This window comes from Pituophis catenifer, unplaced genomic scaffold, assembly GCF_029215685.1.
Source record: "Pituophis catenifer annectens isolate HBS135680 unplaced genomic scaffold, rPitCat1.0.hap2 SCAF_6, whole genome shotgun sequence".
NCBI lineage: Eukaryota > Metazoa > Chordata > Lepidosauria > Squamata > Colubridae > Pituophis > Pituophis catenifer.
In genome coordinates this window covers 38,404,588-38,424,628 of record NW_027256886.1, presented here as the reverse complement: position 1 = coordinate 38,424,628, position 20,041 = coordinate 38,404,588, and the positions used below count along the sequence as shown (strand labels likewise).

The following is a 20,041-nucleotide window of genomic DNA, read 5'->3' as shown; positions in this document are numbered from 1 at the left end:
TTTTCAAACTAGTGACTCAGAAAAATGTTAACCAACCAGAGCTATGTGAATGTCAGTCATGACACATGAGAAACAGCATTAAAATCCTCGCCTAAAATTAAAATCCTTAAAAGTGCCAGAAACGTCATAGTTTATGGTAATAGATGGGATTATTTTGGTATGCATGCAAATTGAAGGTAATAATTGACAAAACCTGAGTTGAGAAATTGTAATTGGTTCCTATAAAACTGGCGATCTGCAATTATATATAAAGTCAATAGGCAAGAACATACGTAGCTGGATTGAATTGTGCAGTCGTTTGTGTTTTCTGGTTCGCTTGCAGATGTTTCATTACCCAATTTGAGGCCACCCAGACCCAACACGAGTTTGGAGTCATTTTTGACAAATACTGGGTTCGAGGGCAACAGGATTAATGAATACATGAAATGTTTGAACTAACAATCATAGTAAATTCCGTGAGCAGGACTAGAAACTAGTTTCATTCGGAGACGGGAAGACTTCTTTCAAAATTACGAAGCTCCTGCCCTGTCAAGACACGCCTATTGGAGAAACATAAATATGTGTCATTACGCTTCCTTGTACAGATAAGTACATTGTATAGATGAGTACTTTTAGGATTCGCATTATATCAAATATCAAGACAGAAGGGAGGAAACATTTCCCTCCAATTCTACAGTGAAACTTGAAAGAACATTTATATCTCAGTTGCTCCCAATTCCGGCCTTTGCCCATAGCAACAAAGTCTATGACGTTCAGCTGCTATGGATCACTCTACACGTTTTGTAGCTCTGTATGCTGATTGCGAAACGAGAGGAAATAGATTTCGGTTGTGATTGGCCTCGGTTTTTTTTTTTTTTAAATGGTAAAAGCCTCCCGGAAGTAGCGCTTTGGACAAGCGACAACCAAAACGGCCAAGTTAGAAGGGTGACTGGGCTTTCTCCAGGCTACCTGAGCCATGGCGGGCACGGCGCTCAAGCGCTTAATGGCGGAGTACAAGCGTGAGTAGTTAGGCTTTGTGTGCGGAAACAGAGAGATCGGGGTGGATTGAATGCCTCTCAGGTGACGCCGGCTGTATTTTAGCCCGGTCATGCATTGACTCCTCCTGGGCCCGTGGAAATGTACTCACGACGGTTTTGCCTGGCACGGCGGAGAAAGGGGGTCGGTGGTTGCGTGTCTTAGTATCGAGGAGAAGGCTGCTATGGGAGAACAGGAGGCGGCCTTGACTGGTTTGGGCTGTCGTTCCTCTTTCAGATATCCATCATCATCACCACAACCAATTTGCCAGGTCAAATTTTAAACTGGAGCAATGTTTTTCAAACTTGACAATTTTCAAATGTGTAGATTTCAGCTGTCATGATTCCCCAGACAAGTATGAAAAATATTGAACTGAGAGCCTTGGTGACCCAGCGGACTAAAGTGCTGTTAAGTAGCACTTAGCTGCCAGCTGCTTGCAATTACTGCAAGTTCAAATCTCACCAGGCTCAAGGTTGACTCAGCCTTCCATCCTTCCGAGGTAGGTAAAATGAGGACCCGGATTGTGGGGGCAATAAAATGACTTTGTATAAAAAAACACCACTTAGGGGGGCCAAAAAGTCCTACTAAGCAGGTATATATAAAAGTATGAAGGCTATTGCTTAACGCATTGTAAGCTGCCCTGAGTCTCCGGAGAAGGGCGGCATATAAATCAAACCAATAAATAAATAAATAAAATAGAAAGCTGGTGGAGAATTAAGCCGGAAAAATCCTGTGATTGTGGTTGTCGACCCAGAAATTCTCTTTCTTTTATTGTTTATTGGTTCAATTTATATGCCGCCCTTCTCTGGAGACTCAGGGCGGCTTACAATGCGTTAAGCAATAGCCTTCATACTTTTGTATATACCTGCTTAGTAGGGCTTTCGGCAAGCGGTGTTCTTTTTTATACAAAGTCAGCTTATTGCCCCCACAATCCGGGTCCTCATTTTACCTACCTCAAAAGGATGGAAGGCTGAGTCAACCTTGAGCCTGGTGAGATTTGAACTTGCAGTAATTGCAGGCAGCTGGTGCTAGTTAACAGCACTTTAGTCTGCTGCACCACCAAGGCTCTTGATCTGCTCAGGACTGGGGCGATTTAACACTAGAGGACAATATTCTTCTGCCTCTGGTCTGAGTGATAGAATAAATGTCATTAGGTCAGAGTCACTTGGAAGATTTTAACCAGCTTGATTGCAACTTTTGAGCCTGCAAGATACTGTGCGATACTTTCAGATATCAGGAATTCTTTACATGAGAAAAGGTGTCAGGAGTTTAGTATGTGTTACCTTCTTTAAGTGTAATTTTTTTCGTATACAAATTTATCTGAAAACTAGACAATCTATGACATCATGAGTTTCAAAGTAGTAATGGGCCCTGGATGTTTTATATATTCTTTAAGTTTGTGGATTTGAAACACCTTGATCAAAAAAAAATGTTGTGGTATAATGCACCAGGAGCAGGAACTACTTCCAAACTACCTGTTAGCTTCCCTAATGACTTTGCTTGTGGAAAGCTAGCAGGGAGTGTTGGAAATCATAGTCGTGAAAGCAGCAGACTATGGTGCTGCTGCATGGCAGTCCAGTAGTGCAGCAGGGGCCAATAAAAATCATCTAAAAATCCTTAAAATTTAAATTACATGGGAAACATGGCTTCCTGTTTTTCAACACATTCTGTAAATTTACCCATTTAAGGTACATAGAACAAAGAATTGTTCTATGACACGCTGTTTCAACCAACGGAAGGTTACAAACAGATGTACAAGAAAGTTTTAATAGTATATACTGTAGATGGCTGTTTTCTTTTTCATACGGAAACAAATATGGAATTGTCTAGATTAGTACAGTTCATTAACCACTTTGCAATGTTTTCTTATTGAATGTGAAAACTGGTTGTGGTTGTTGAACTGCCTTTGCGGAGGACTGCTTGAAATGGTAAATGTAAAAAAAGAAAATGGCATTTCATATAAATCAACAGAGAGATTATTCCCATATTAACTGATCCTCAGAGTGTAAAGTATGGTGACTGAACCAGCAATGTTTCCTGATTCAGGACTGAAGCACAGTGGTGACGCTTATGTTTTGATTACAGAACTAACCTAAGATCAGTCCTTTCCATCTTTTCACAAGTCTGAATCTTTGGAGAGTTTGTGTCATTCACCATGTGTTCTAACTGTTCATGACAAGTTCTAAGTATATATGCACAAACACAAAGTACGGTATATATGTGTATGGTATATATATGTGTAAAAGGAATAACTGTAATAGGAAACATTCTTTTATTGTTTCAGTGTCTTGTTAAATAAACTAGAGCTAGATAAATAAACTAGAGATAGCCTCCAGATGTTCTACTAATTTTTGGCAGCATAAACTCTTGTAAAGGATAATGGGAAGTTTAGTCCAAAAATAATACCTGGAGAACTCTATATTAGCTATCTCTGAGGTAAATGGAATGAAATTGATGAATGCAATGAACTCCGTATATTGTAACCTTGTTCAGTTTTGCCTTGAAATGTGATTAACTATAAATATCAGGACTTCATGATTGACAGTCATGTATTCTATCAGTTAACCATTAGTCCATATGTATAGAGGGCCATGATTATTCAGTATAAAAAAGTCATAATTAAATGGTATTTTGAATTGATGCTGCATCTTTTCCACTAGAGAGAGCAATAGCTCCTCTTTTCACTTTGGTTGGTGTCTCTCATTCTCTTTTTCACCTACCTTTCTACTTACTTTTTTTCCCTAAAAAAATATTGAGGAGCTAAATTTTTGGATGAAGATGAGACATTTGTTGTTAAAGATTTCACAGGAAATAGCAAATCTAATATCAATTAACAATATAGATATAGATAGAAATTAATAGAAATGTCTTGTATGCTAAAAAAAGATTGTTTTTTAACATAAATAACTTCAAAAATAAAAAGCAGGAAGCCTTTCCAGGTTTTTTAGACTACACTGCCAATGTAATTGTGCAATCATGTGCATAATGGAAGAAGATTTAGTTTGTGCTCATTGCATCCCACTCTTTTGCAATTTGGGAATGTCATCTTAAAATGTAGCCATATGTATTGTTCACTTTTACTGTAAAGATTTTCTTTTTTCTTATTTGACCATTTTTACTAGGCAGAAATTATCAAGGTAATGTAATTTTCCTGGCCAACTCCTTGGCCAATTTTGTTTTTATGTTCTGAAAAGTATGAAGTATAAATAAATTAATACTGAAAATGTTTATTTTCTTCATTTTAGAGTTGACTTTGAATCCTCCTGAAGGCATAGTAGCAGGTATGACATTCTATTTAAAAATATACCTGTATCTTGAAATTAGAAAGCCTATATTAACATAATATTTTTTTTAAATAGGGCCTATGAATGAAGAAAATTTCTTTGAGTGGGAAGCTTTGATAATGTAAGTTATTTGAATAGTGTACATTTAAATTATGGATGGACTTCCACTACTGAACATCATAAATTAAAAAATGACTTTGTGAACTTTCTAATAATCAGATTGTCAAATTTTAGAATTCTTCTGGAACACTTCAAACGTTGTTTGTCTATCCACATAAGTTACTATTATGCTTGCAAGTTTATAGAGTTCTATAATGCACTAATTTTTGTCTTAATAAGACAAGATTTTGTAAGCCACCGACAGTCGGTGGCCCTAATTATAAATAAATAAATAATAAAAGGTAGAATTTGCTGATCAAATAGGTTTCATTTTATTTGTTTATAAATGTTTGCATTGGTCTCCTTTACAATGTCTGAAAGAATCTTCAATGTTTTCCCCAAAATAAGACATCCCCTGATAATAAGCCCAATCGGGCTTTTGAGCACATGGCAATAAGGCCAAGCACTTAATTCAGGGTTCAAAAAAAATATAAGATAGGGTCTTATTTTCGGGGAAACACGGTAATACTATAGAAGCATTATACCGGTAATAGCTTATATAGCATACAGGAACCCAAGATGTATTGTAGGTATGAAGATGCCAGTTTATCTTCATGGACAAATTTATAATATGGAAGGAGAATTTCATTGATGTATTCTCTTTTACTTAATACAATTATTGCAAAATGCAATTTGAATACAAAAGATGAAATTACTTAGCAAATTTCTAATGCATAGTTTTTAGTCTCTTATATTTTGTTTCCCACCAGTTACTCAGTTTATTGTTATTAAAATAATGCCATGAATGACTTACGGTGTTCCTGACTACAACTGCCTTCAGCAATGAGCTAAGAGACAGGAAGCATTCTTTGAATATAGATCTGCTCTTTCAGGAGATGGTATAGTCCCATCCAAAACAGACTGTCCTGTTTTTTTTAATCAACCGCACTTATATTTTGTCTGGATTAAATTTCAGCTTGTTCTTTTGTATCTATGTTATTATTGAATTTAGGCAACACTGGAAGGGTACCAACTTTCTTAGAATGTGTTGGTGAGGAGCAGCAAAGTGGGTATCATTAGCATACTGATGGAACTGTATTTCGAAGCTCCAGAGAATCATCTTCTGTGGTTTCATGTAGATGTTGATGCTAATAGATACTATTGAACCTTGGAGCACAGAGTAGGTCAGTGCTGTTTTACTGATTCAGACTTGCCAGATCCACTGCAAAATAATGTAATTAAAATCTAGCCCTCTAAATGTTTCAGAAAAAAGATAATAAATATAATAAAACTCCAAGTGATCTAGAAGGAATAACACATCTGTATTTCACAGACATACCCTGTTTAGTTTTTGACTAGGATATTCACCAAGTTGAAAACCATTTCAGAGCCATGCCAACATCATGACTGGCTGTAGGATGGTTCATTAGCAGAATTCCTACCTTTCTTGGCCATTCAAATGCAGCAACATGTACTCATAAATAGTGGACTGGTGGATGGGGTACATGGTCAACAAGAATTCATATAAAGTAAGGCTTTTGGAAGCATTTAGAAGAGATATCTATGGAGATTCTCAGTCATCCAGGTCATCTTCAGAACTGAAGAAGCTTCTTGGATGAGAAGCAAAACGTCTTTATTTATTTAGAAGAGATGTTTTGGAAAGAGAATGTGAACAAAGTAGCTTTCTTTGAAGCATTAAAGCCATGTTTTTTGTAAGACTCACATGGATGCTTCAGAAGATCATTCTGGCTTTCTCTGTTTGCTAGGAATACAGAGTTACAAGTCTCATTCTGTGAGGAAGCAATGCTGTCTGAAGGTGGTGAAATTCAAAAATTTTCCCTACCAGTTCTGTGGGCGTGGCTTGGTTGTGACTGGCGGGCATGGCTTGGTGGTCATGTGACCTGGAAAACCAACTATCACACTTTGCACAAAAATAACACAAAAGCTACACAACTGACTCACACACAATGCAAAAGCAGCTGGACTCCACACAAAATGGCCCCTGCAACAAGCAGGAACCTCACAGAGTCACAGAGAGCTCAAAAACAAACTATCGCACTTTACACAAAAATACCGGTTCGGGCAATAGGTAGTAAAAAAATTGTTTAAAAAGTAAAAAAAAATTCCGATGATCGCGCAGCACAGCTGATCGTGGGAACTTTTTTTTTTCTTTTTTAAAGCATTTTTTTACTACCTATTTGCCTGAACCGGTAGTTAAAAAAATGCTTTAAAAAGTTTAAAAAAAAGTTCCGACTATCAGATATGCCGCGCAATCGTGGGAACTTTTTTTTTTACTTTTTAAAGCATTTTTTTAGTACCAGTTCGGGCGAACCAGTAGCATTTTTACTACCGGTTCGGGTGAACTGGCCTGAACCGGTAGCATTTCACCCTGCTGTCTGAGATATAGTGTCTTGGGAGGTTTGATCTGCAAGCAGGGAAACTTCCTGATGGTGCAACACATTGTTTTTCTTTCATAGTCTACCTGGGCAAAGTGAATATCTTCCCATCTTCAGCTTTCTGAAAGAGGTTGATAGAGAGGGGAGAGACCTCTTGGACATTTGCTCTGCAGTAATAATAGTGTTAAACAAAGGATCCGAAAGATTTGCAATCACAGGTTTTCTCTTTGAAAATGTATTTTTCTCTTGTCATTTGACTTTTTTCTTGACTTTTTGTATTTGTGGGGCTTTAAAATTCCACAAGCGCAATATATTATAGAAATACTAAAATAAATTAAAGATCATAATTAAGTAACTGACCTGTATATTCAAATCAAATTATGATCAAAGGCCAATATAAAGAGAATGGGGTACAATCAATTTAAAGACTTATAGACCAGAGGTGGGCAACTATGGCCCTTTTATGACTTGTGGACTTCAATTCCCAGAATTCCTGAGCTAACATGGCTGGCTCAGGAATTCTGGGAGTTGAAGTCCACAAGACAAAAGGGCCATAGTTGCCCACCCCTGCTATAGACCATGTTTTTCAACCTTGGCAACTTTAAGATGGCTAGACTACAACTCCCAGAATTCCCTAGCCAGCATCGGGGTTAGCAATCTTAGCAACTTTAAGATGGGTGGACTTCAACACCCAGAATTCCCTAAACAGCATGGCAGTTAGCAAGCTTAGAAATTTTAAGGTGGGTGGGCTTCAACTATGGCTGAGAAATTCTGGGAGTTGAAGTCCACCCATCTTAAAGTTGCTAAGGGTTGAGAAACACTGGCATAGACAATACATCAGAGTCTAAAAATATTCATAATGATAAAAAGCTAAAAACATACAACAGAAATATAAAAAGTTCTTCACACAGTTCATGTATTATTGTTACAGTACTATGCACTAAATAGGAATATATATATAACTGTTGCATAAAAACTATATAGTTTTAAAAAACCAAGACTATTGTACAAGTGGTCCTTGACTTATGACCACAACTGGGCCCCAAATTTGCATTGTTTTGCAAGGCAGTTGTTAAGTGAGTTACATTCCATTTTATGACCTTTTTTGCCACAGTTGTTAAACAAATCATGTCATTAAGCACATATAGGTTTCCCCATTGACTTTGCTTGTCTGCTGGCTAGGAAGGTTACCCAATAGTGATCACATACCCCTGGACAGTATTACAACAGTCATAAATATATGTTAGTTGCCAAGTGCCTGAATTTTGATCATGTGACCATGTGCCATTGTAACTTTAAATGGTCACTAAATGAATACAAGTCGAAGACTATCTGTAATAGCCTTACTTGAAATGATTTCCAAAATATGAAAAAAAAGTCATGCAGAGTTGCTGTTGATCATTTGCTTAATAATTTGTTTCTTCCATATCTAATAAACGATGCATTTAGAATCTCATGCAAGTTTCTAAAGCATGTAAATACCCATCTTTCTTCCAACAAATGAATTAATTTGGCTATTAAATTACATTATGATTGTGAATAGTGTTGTATGCAAATAAATGCATTGCATTATATGCAGGCTAAAATGTTTTTTCTATTTCTTATCAGAATATTTTAGATTTGGAATTGATGATTTGTTTAAATCTTAGTGTTCATTATCATAACAATGTAGGCCCCGGTCATTGTTGCAACTTGGTTTAGCCTACAGCTAATTTTTAAAATAATAAGTACAACTTTAATCCAATATCTCCAAAGGTTATCTAGATATATAATTATATGTTTTAGTTTATATGATATGTGAGTTTGTTTCAACTTGGAATTCCCCTTTGTGCATTAGGAAGTGGAAGGGGTGGGATAAAATGAAAACAGAAGAAATAAGCTTCCTATGGAACACAAAACACTGATTATCTCATTAACTGGCTTCATGTAAATGTTTGCCTATTTAAGTATATCATTGCACGAACATTCTCCACCTTTTTATTTTCTTTAGTAATATTTTAACTTTGTATAATGCAAGTTGTAGTCAAATGTTTTGTGTATATTCCAGGATACATGTATTATCTGATGACTGCATAAAACTAATATTCTGAGGTGTTCCATTTTGTCTCTTGTTATTTAAGATGAAATCATTGACTTATAATGAAAATTCTAAAGAGATGGAAAGAAAATGCAGACAGTTGGTCCAAAAACTACCCTTTTAGTTTTTTAGAAGCATTTACAAAATGCATGTTAAATATAAAAATAATATAAGATAATATTTATGTGAAATTATCAATATTTCTACCACATAAATTTAGTTTTAAACAAGATCTTCTACTTGAATGAATACTATAATAAGATTCTATCAAGTGATATCAGTTTCATTTCAAGTGATGAAATTTCAGTGTATGAAATAATTGCAAACTACAACTTCAGTTGAGGTTAGTTTTTTTTTTCTTTCTATTTTGCTTTTGTATGGTGGGCCAAACTAGAATACAATAACATAAATTTGAAAATTGCTTAGTGTGCAATATAGAGGCCTATGTTCCATTCCTGGCTGCAATGTAATATACTCTTTGTAAGTGAGTACACCCAAATGAGTATAGTGATGCTTTATTTTGAACAAATATATATTCTTCAATACAATTGCAATTATATCTGATACAGCTGAGAAGATAAAAGTTGGACTGGGATATACTTGGAAAGAATTAAAATTAGAATTAGCAATTAGAAAATTAGAATTACAAAGATTCAAAGCTGTTTATGTAAATAATATTCAAGTTATATATTGTACTTTAATAGATACAGTATATTTTTACATTGTCTTAAGGAATATGAAGATGCATTAGTGGGAAATATGATTTAAATTGGCCTTTTTTCTCCTAAATAAATAATATAAATTATTGGGGCAGAGTAATCATATCTGGATATGCTGTTGGAGACACGCACAGAAGAAATATGGTGAGAGTTAAAAAGTTCAGGATAGGAAAACGGAATCAGTATTGTACCTCTAGGTTCTCAAAAAAATTTGAACTTGAGAATAGGGCTTAATTATGTTGGATGAAGATACTATATTGGACACAGGATAGCAATAAATGTAAAGCCAAGTGAAAGAAATGATGGCTTTGTTAAAATAAACCTTTAAGGGAGTACATGGCAGATTTATAAGAGAAATGCAAAAAAACGAAAAAATAATGAAGTATAGTATAACCTAAGAGCTAGACTTCCATCCTTCCAAGGTGGGTAAAATGAGGACCCAGATTGTTGGGGGCAATATGCTGACTCTGTAAACAGCTTAGAGAGGGCTATAAAAGCACTGTGAAGCGGTATATAAGTCTAAGTGCTATTGCTATATACAATAGTAATATTTTTCTCATAGTAATATAGTTCTCTACAGTTAAAACTGTTAAAGAAACCTGTGTGGATGCTGTATGTGTTCAGAGGCTTTCCCATTAACGATTTTAGTTGCTAGAATGTATTTATATGTTTCTAGTATTTATTATCTAAACACAATCATTTAAAAACTGAGCGTGCATTTTGGATGCATTCCTTATGGCAGGACAGCCTGCATTTTCTAATTATGAATATTGAAGTTGCTTTTATTATTTGACTTGATGGGTTAAATTTTATTGCATACATCTTTTCATAAGGCCATTACTAAAGTTATTTTATAAGCCTTGGTTATTTAAAATCTTTTAAATTGCAGCTTTTGACACCTTTGTCCATGTTGAATAAACAGTGTGTTCAAAGCAGCGTTTTCAGTACTTGCTAGCAATATTTCTTGACGTGCAGGTACTAAAATCTGGAACATGCCTTGGAGATAGATTGAATATAATTAAATAAACACGCCCTAGCAATTATGTAGTGTTGTGACCTTCCTTATAACTTAAATGTACAAGCTTTGATTTCTCAGCCCTTCAGCTTTTTGTTTTAGGGAAGGGGTAATGGATATGAGAAAGTTTAGCCTAAATTCCTTTAGGCTTCTTTCCTGAAATAAAATAGTCTGCTGAAATTGGTATAGATTTACTGTAGGGACTGTTTAGTGCAGAACTGTTGTGCTGTGACTATTAACTGATAATGTAATGCAGGATGATTGGTAGAGAGCAGAGACTTGCTATCTTTTTTGATAATTTCTGTTATATGTATTTTATTTAAATGTGTACTTCAGATTTGGCAAAAGCTAAACCAAAAGAGAGAGAATTCAGTAAAAGTTCAAATCTGAGCGCTTCTTAATGTTTCAGAATTTCACTAGAACATTATGTAATTTTTATTAAAATAATTATCAATATAGAGGTGGTTCCAGCTAAGAAACCTATGAATTTTATAGCACTAATCCTAGCCGTATTTGCGTAAGAGGAGTCTTATACTTTAGAGAAGCTGCATTGATTTAAATCATGCAGATTCTCTTTGTATAATTGAGACTAGCACTAGTTAGGACAACACTTTCCTAATATTTAGATAGCCAGTTTTATTTTTTAAAAAATAAAAGTAAAAATTTATAGTATCATATGCAAGTAGGGGACTTTTCTCATTTGCATCTAATTGTAACAAATATGCGTTACATATTTAGGATCTAATGTTCTTATCCCCAACCTCTCCGTTTCACAGTCAGAATGATTCTTTTCAAGGATGAAATACTCGTAAGTTGGAAGGGCATTGTCATACTTCTGGTAAAGTTTGAATGGGATGTTTTACAGCTAGAATATTTTGACATTGAAACAATTTGTATGCCTGTAGTACATATCTTCTTTCTGTTAGTGGAACAGTAGAGTAGGTTAATGTTTTTTTTCTTATTTCAAGTTGGAAATGAATTTCAGTATTACTATTACATGAAAACATACCTTATATTTAATATACAGTAAAGCTTTGAAATGCTACAGATTGTACATAATTCGTGTGTAGCTAATTTAATATTCGTTTATTTAAAAGAATTAAATAGCCCCAGACGTTAAAAAGCTTGCTTATTTATTTATTTATTTATTTATTTATTTATTTATTTATTTATTTATTTATTTATTTGCTTCTAGGGGTCCAGAAGACACTTGTTTTGAGTATGGAGTTTTTCCTGCTATTCTGAGTTTTCCTCTTGATTATCCTTTAAGTCCTCCAAAGATGAGGTTCACATGTGAAATGTTTCATCCCAACAGTAAGTTTTGCCAGTAGATGATGCACTGTGTTTTCATATCAATAAAAAACCCTATTAAGTCTATGTAGTCTAGTATTTTATTCATTTAGCCTTTCCCCCCTAAATTATGGCAATCTGAGTCCTTTTTTAAATGAGATATGGACTTTTTCAACACCAATTAGGATGTAGATTTTAAATTATTTACTTTTTTTTAGGATTTTGCTTAACTGTTTTGCTCACATTTAATTGATAAGTAATTCTGCACTTGTAAATTCATTTTTGTTATGAATTAAATAGATGTTTAATCTTAGTGATTGCATCTAGCCAACAGTTGATAATATTTTTCTCTTTGATGAGCAGCATACAGAGATGAGGAATGAAGGTTATGTAACACCTGGCTGTACTTCAGAATACTTTTTCCAAACCAAGATGTAATTCCACAAGTGAACTAGGCTGAAGAAAAACGTTTAAAAATAGTAAATATATTACATAGAGTGAATTTGGCCTAGTTTTAAGGCACTAGGCTGGAAACCAAGAAACTATGAGTTCTAGTCCTGCCCTAGGCATGAAAACCAGCTGAGAGAGAGACAGTCTCTCTGTGTTTGACACTTAACAACTCTTGACAACTCTCCGTGTTGACACTTTCCTGAAAGAGCAGGATCATGAGTTGCAGGTCCTCCTAGATTATTGACCACTGTTGGATAGGTACAGTGGTGGGTTGCCCCCGGTTTCTATAGAACCAGTAGTAAAACCGGCGGGAGGCTCCACCCACTGACCCTGACGTCATGAAAATGCTTCTGCGCATGCACAGAAGAGCGCAAGCAAAGCGAGCACGTGCGCCCGGCCCCGTTGCGAACCGGAAGTAAAGGTAAATAGAACCCACCCCTGGATAGGTAGGTTGAAACTGAAACCAAAATCCTTTACTGATTCATTAGTGATAGATCTACCTAGAGCAGGATAATCTTTCCATTATAAGTTCTGCATATTGCTTGCTTGGTTTATTGCAATTCTCTATAAATGGATTGTCTTTGAAAACTGCAATTAGTTCAAAATGTGATCACTCTTTCAAATTCCTTATAATTGTATAACACCTGTTTTGTCACTAAACTGGTCACCAGTAAGATTCTGGGTAGAATTCAAAGTGTGGACTTGTCGCCAAAGGTTGTACAAAACTGGTTTCTCTGCATACAAACATCTACTCTACTTGTCCAGGGAACAGATGTTGCCAACATCTTTAATAGTTTCCTAGGCAGGGCAAGCTGAAGTGGACATGATCTTGTAAGCCATGTTTCTTAATTGTCGTCCTCTATTACAGAATAATCTCTCTGGAAATTAGGCTGGCACTCACATTGTTAGGTTTCTGCAAGATATTAAAGGCAAGCTGTTCCAGAGAGCTGTGGAACTGAATGCCTACCACTACACATACTGTAATACAGCATATTTTTGTTTTTATGATGTAAACCGATAAGTTGTTTATACTAATAATATATTAATACAATAAAAACAGTAATATCAACTATTAATAACATAACATCATAATAACTATTAAACATAACATCATCATTGTATATATAAAAATATTTTTAAAATTCCCTTCTCATCCTATAGGTGGTATGTGTCAGTCGCAATCTCGGGTCTTCTACCAGTGGCTTGGGAGTTGAGGGCTTTGCGTAGTATCTTAGCTCTTTGTAGCACTGCACTCTTTTAGACAAATAATTCTTTATGTTCCTGGGATCTTCTGGAGCCACTATTCCAGCTTAGGAGTCATATCCTCAAGTCCTCCTGTCACTACTAGGACCATTTTGGCCTTTACTTTCCACATCTCTCTAGTTCCTCCTTCAGCCCCTGGTAATGGATGGATGGATGGATGGATGGATGGATGGAAAGAGAGAAACATCTTCTTAAAAATCTATATTGGAACTTTATAATGTGACATCTTTACCTGCTATGCTTACATTGCCTCTATAGAAATCTTTCAAAGTTTTCTTTTCCTTTTTCTGAAGTTTGGCTGTAGCATTTAGCTTTAGACATGTGTTGTAAGCCAGGTAGACTTGTACTAACTTAGTGGCCATACAGATATTTTAAATAAATAATTAAAAGGGAAGCACCCAGTTTTTTATTTATTAAATTTCTATGCCTTCTTTTATCTTAAATTTTATCCTAGGGCTATGAAAAGGGAGTAAACATATCAGCTTAAGTATAGCAATTAACAATTTGCAGTTACACAATAGTATAAAGGTTAGGTAATATTAAATTTGAAACCTGGAAAATGTGTTTTTTCCCCAGAATTCAGGAATTTAATTAGTAATATTTATTTACTGCTTGGTCTACCGTCAGTGCCACAATCAAACAAACAGTACCACAGAAAAATACAAGAGTGATGGTTAGATTTATTGGGAACTTTTGTTGAACTATGTGTCAATATGGTCACTAGTAGTTGAACTTGACTGAAGGGGGACTTTATTGTTAATATTCAAAATATAAACAAGAAAGATAAACATCTTGCATGTTGCATTCATTTCTAGTTACTATAGGCACCAAACACGTTCAATTGGACTTTTCATTGAGATTTAGTTTTACAATATGAACTCTTAATTCTTAATTTTAGCAAACAACGTGTTTCAAAATATATTTTGATTTTAGCAAATACTATTTTGTGAATGTTACTAAAAACAAAACAATAAACAATATAAACATTAGAAGAACATTAGCCATTAATAATTGTTCTATGCCATTTATAAATTCCCAGATGTAATTTTTTTTAGGGAAAATCATTTGCAGAATGAACTCAGTTCTAATGATTTTAGTCAGTTTTCTTGGGAGCAGTATAGAAGTATCATCGCCTTCTTCCAACATGTTTTTGACACTTCATTCTAGCCTACAGCCATGGTATTCCTTGGTATTCTATGATTCAGATACCATATGCACCAGGCCTGACCCTGTTTAATTTTCAAGTCCAGACTAGATCAGCAAATTGCTACTATTTACTGAAGCTAACTTATTTTAAATGCAGCCATAATTTTACAAAGCCATTCTACACTTATTAACTCATAAAGACAGAGCTTCCCTCTTTTTTGTTGATATCTTGCTATTTTATGATGAAACTGGTATTTGCCCCAGTACATGTTCACTGTCTTGCATTCTTCTTTACTTCTTTTATCTGTCAACTTTATTAATCCTATAAACAGCTACTTAGCTATAAATTACTATGCCATTCTCTGACAAAAATGAAAATATATAGGAAAGCTATAGTGATGTTTAACTCCAGCCTATAGAGAACTAGATTAGAATTGAAAGAGTATATAATTGCTGTCAGATTTCTCAACAAATGTGTTAGATGACATAGTTTCCATCCTTGATGGTAAAACTCTTTTTGTTGTTGTTAATATAGTCTAAAAATATAATTCTGTTAACAATTTTTATTCAATCAATATTGCACTAACTTGAAAAATTCTTCCCATTTTAATCTTCTCAGTTTATCCAGATGGGAGAGTTTGCATTTCCATTCTCCATGCTCCTGGAGATGATCCAATGGGCTATGAGAGCAGTGCAGAACGATGGAGTCCTGTGCAAAGTGTGGAGAAGATCCTCTTGTCAGTGGTTAGCATGCTAGCAGGTATGAGAAAGGATAGCATTCATAGAGACAGTGGTGAAGATAAAACACAAATTACTAGTCTTTTCTAGAACATTTTATCTCCCAAGTTGTTTAATCTAGATGAATGGTTACACAGTTGGTCTCAGTAATGTTAGGCACTATGAAGAATTAATCTGAGGTCTTTTTGCTAAACTGCTAGAAGGCCAAGTTTAAAGGGCCATTCTTGAAAGTTAACGAAATAATTAAGAAACATTTTATTTTAGATATTTGGTTCTGGCTTATATTGCAAAGTGACACAAAATTAATAGAAACATTTTATTTTATTATTTTCATAATGCTTTTCATTATGCTTACAGGAAGTTATTTAAGTGTATAAACTGCCTTTTTAAGTGGTTTGAAAGAAATATCAAGGCATTTTCAGCAAACTACAGTCTGAAGTTTCCTTTTTCTCCTTACATGTGGATGTAGGAAGATAGATATAAACAGATGAAATCAAATATCAAGGCCACTTGTACTTGTAATGTCAAGACATAGTATGGCATGGGGCCTGAATCAAAATTAAAAGAACTTTATGTAGTTACTAAAAAAGAAGATTCTGATAGCTTGTATTATTGTAAGTGACTGGAGTTATTGTACTCTATACTTTTGGAACAATGCATGGAATGAAATAAATTTTGGAATTCTTGACCTTATGTATGTTTTACTTCAGTGTGTGTGGTTCTTTTAATGAGAAACACTGTAAGCAGATATTATTACTGTATTTTCCCCTGTTGATCAGCCTTTCATTTTTCCCACTTTAGAGCCAAATGATGAAAGCGGAGCCAATGTGGATGCTTCTAAAATGTGGCGAGAAGACAGAGAACAGTTCAACAAAATAGCCAAACAAATAGTCCAGAAATCACTTGGTCTTTAAAAAAAAAATCAAACAAAACACCTGAAACTCTTGACAATCTTCCTGTTGAACATTTTATACACAGAGGCTGTGAGCAGAACTCTTGAGTTGGTACCAAAAAACAAATCGTGCAAAACTGTTCATGAATTTTTGCTCCTCCCTGTATATAAGCATGCATCAATCTTTTTACACTTTGGAAGAAAAATCTTACTCAATTTAAGACATACCAATAGATGGGACGCAAGTACTGTAGAGCTGTAATCCGTTTCTATTAGTAAAAACTTAAGTCTCTGCAGTTATATCTGTAATATCATATTACTTTTCATCACAGTACCATTCACCCTTGTGAGTAGTAGGATTGAGATGATCTGTGAATATCTTACTACTTAGAAAAGTATTGAAATATTGTTAGTGCAAGCTGTGTGTCACCAATGAGAATTATCCTTTTAAGGATTATTATTTACATAATCTCATTTAACTAAAAAAAAAAAAAGAATGTTGACCATCAAAATGTTACACAATAAAGTGAACTATCTTTGTCCTAGGGAAGAAGTGGTCAGTGTAATCTTACTTTCTGTTATAGCATTCTGCTTGCCTAAATTAAAAACATTTTATGTGATTGAACATGAAGATATTCGAAAGGAATATAGTTTCTTCTGAAACAAATTGAACTGGATATAACTCCTATAAACTCAATGTTAGTTGAACAATCATTATTCATTAAAAGATATTTGATTTCTCTGATTGGAAGTCCCACCCATGATATTTACAATAAAGTGATGTATGGCAGAAGAGCATTCTTTTTCCAAGCTAATCTCTAATATAAATACTTTTAAATCTAATATTGTCTACTCAGCAGTTCTAACGGAAATAGGATGACCACAATTTAGTATGAACTTTGCTGAAGAAATATTTGACTTCTAATATCAGTCATTCTTGTAATTTCCTGAGGATAAAATTAAAGGGAATGCACACAAACAATTCCTCTATTCATTAATTTAGTTGGCCAGCAGTAAGGAACAAGTTTTTAAAGGCTATTTCATGTTTATTGCAGAAATCCATTACATTAAGAGAATGCCAATTGCTCTACATCTATTATTATGTAGAGTTCAAATATATTATGTAAGGAATATCTTTAACAACTGAATTAGCCTTAAACTATACTTAAATGTTTCAGTTCAATCAAATCGGTGTTTCACATTTAAATCAATGTTTTGTAGATTTGCAGTCTGCGCAGTTTGTGATTCAATGAAATACATTTTTTGAATTTACTTCATGTAATTTTTATATAGGTAGTCCTTGACTTGCAACAGTTCATTTAGTGACCACTCAAGGTTACAACAGCACTGAAAAAAATGACTTACGACCATTTTTTATACAGACAATTCCATTGATATAATTTATTATTTATTTAAAACATCCATTTAGTCACCCATCTTATAACAAACTCTGGCAGCTCCCATTCAAAAATTAAAACAACATAAAAATGTTTCATTCAGGGCTTCCTGCAGAATGTTGCTTGCTCTTCAGTATGAATTTCCTCAATAAACACATAGTAGGAAAAGATGGATAGCCATACAAGTTCCCGTTATATCTACTGCTGTACTATGAAGCTGTGTCATCTTGAAATGAGGACACTTTAATAAATGCTTTCATAATGAAGGCAAACTAATTGATACATTCACAAGCAAGTTCAGAGAGCACTAAGGATCCCACATTCACTTTAAGTCGGGTGTCAAACTCGTGTCATCCCATCGTATCGCAACTTTTTTCCCCTTCGCTAAAAGAGGTGGGGGTGGCCAGCGCAGGACGCATCCGGCTCATGGGCTGAGAGTTTGACACCCCTGCTTTAGGTTATACTTTGTTAAATGTGTTTATGATGATGCAATATCCCTACTATTGGAAAGGCATGATCCGGTAGATTATTTGAAAGGAGGAAAAGTCATTGTATGGTATAATTTCCCTTCCTCTGAGTACTAAAGTTAGTAATTACCTAATAAATTTTGAAATAAATTTAGAGAATGATATCATGATGTATCTTGCTGTTCTTTCCTCACTCCTAAGGCTTTGGTAAAAAATGCGTGATGTACATTCTGCATTGCAAAAAACCAAAACCCCACACTGCTTGTTTCCTGATTTTTTTTAAAAAGATCATTAAAACTTGTTTCTTGAGAAAAATAGGTGTACTATTACTGTAATAGGCACATGAGTCATTTTTAATCTACATTTTCCACCTCTCTTCAGAATGTTTGCCTAGGGTTTATAGTTTTAATAGTTGAAAAGGATATAAAGAATTCTTCTGCCCAGCAAAGGAAGCAGTGTTAGGACACAAGAGCAGGCAAAATAATTAGACCTACATTCATCATATTGGTTCCCCCCTCCCCTCACTTTGAAAGGAATAACTGCTGTATTAAAGGTGTTGGAACTACATAAAACAGTTGAGGCTTCAGGGCAGGGCTACTCCCTGCCTTGTTATATTTAGCCTGGCTCTCAAAAGTCACAATTATCAGCATGATGAGAAACGTGTGTTGGTATGTTAGCTTTGAAGTTACTACATGCACTGGAATTGACACCTGTCTGTAAATATTTTATTTCTCCATTTGTTTGGATGTTCCCTCCATGTATATAGGAGTAGGAAAATATAAACTCAAGAGTTATAGGTTTCATAAAAGTAATAGCTTGTGCTCTTTAGTTAATAGTATACACTGAATTAAAAAGAGCTAGTGATGGCTAATAGGTTTATCAACTGGCCTTAATTATACATTTTTTTTTTTACCTGGATGAAAACATTCCAATTCATGTCAACACCTGAAGAACAGCAACTACAAGTAAACTTCAGTGACTTGGGGCAAATGAATTGTAGAGTATGGGTTACGGAGGCTTGTTTATTAAATAAATAGCCTGACAAAATGTCTTAAAGTTTAAAAATCCCTCCTTAAATTACAAAGAATTCCACATTGATATCAGAAAAAAAAACCTCTTTGTTTTAAATTGCAACATGAACATTTTCTGTAATTTAATAAAAGGGTTGTTTTTTTCATAAGAACAGTCTTTTTAAAATGATTCTTATCACAGAAAGACAAGCTTTTTAATTTAATGGTTAATAGAATTAAAAACCCACAAAAATAATCGGAGCACATATAATGGACTCTTGCACAAATTCTGAACAAAGACCATGTTTTGAAATGATCTTTCTCTAATTGCTACTTAACATTCCTAGTTTAATGAGTGAGAGTGAATCTGACTTAAAGCTTCAAGGAAATCTTCTGCATCTTACCTTTTCCTGCTGTTGGATTCCAGGCCATTGTGCTAATGCAAGTTTGTCTCAATGTTTACTTGGTTAGTTCTGAAGAATAGTGCTAGGTATTAGAAGTAATAACAAAGAGATTTGTACAAGCAGATACTATAGATCCCATTTAAAATAGCCAGTAGTGGTTGACTTTTCTTTTTCAAGTCTCTAAATCTATGTGCAGATCAATGGTGGGTTGTCCCCGGTTCGCACCGGTTCTATAGAACTGGTAGTAAAACCGGTGGGAGGCTCCGCCCACTGACCCTGATGTCATCAAAATGCTTCTGTGTGTGCGCAGAAGAGCACACGCACGCAGAAGAGCGCGCACACGAATGAAGCGCGTGCGTGCGGCCCCACTGTGAACCGGT

The 20,041-nt window shown here is 34.8% G+C and overlaps 1 protein-coding gene across 2 annotated transcripts; it reads left to right on the top strand.

Moving 5' to 3' along the window:
* The first annotated feature begins 876 nt into the window (after positions 1 to 876).
* On the top strand, positions 877 to 16,936 carry UBE2G2 (ubiquitin conjugating enzyme E2 G2). 2 transcript variants are annotated; one of them, XM_070945094.1, is made up of 6 exons: positions 877 to 998; positions 4,260 to 4,295; positions 4,374 to 4,419; positions 11,800 to 11,918; positions 15,373 to 15,513; positions 16,293 to 16,936. In XM_070945094.1, exons 1-6 carry the CDS (start codon positions 956 to 958, stop codon positions 16,403 to 16,405), a joined length of 498 nt encoding a protein of 165 aa, XP_070801195.1. In that variant the 5' UTR covers positions 877 to 955; the 3' UTR covers positions 16,406 to 16,936. The 2 variants fall into 2 exon arrangements, with proteins under 2 accessions (XP_070801195.1, XP_070801196.1); XM_070945095.1 differs by lacking the exon at positions 4,374 to 4,419 and having other exon boundaries at positions 982 to 998.
* Positions 16,937 to 20,041: the final 3,105 nt, after the last annotated feature.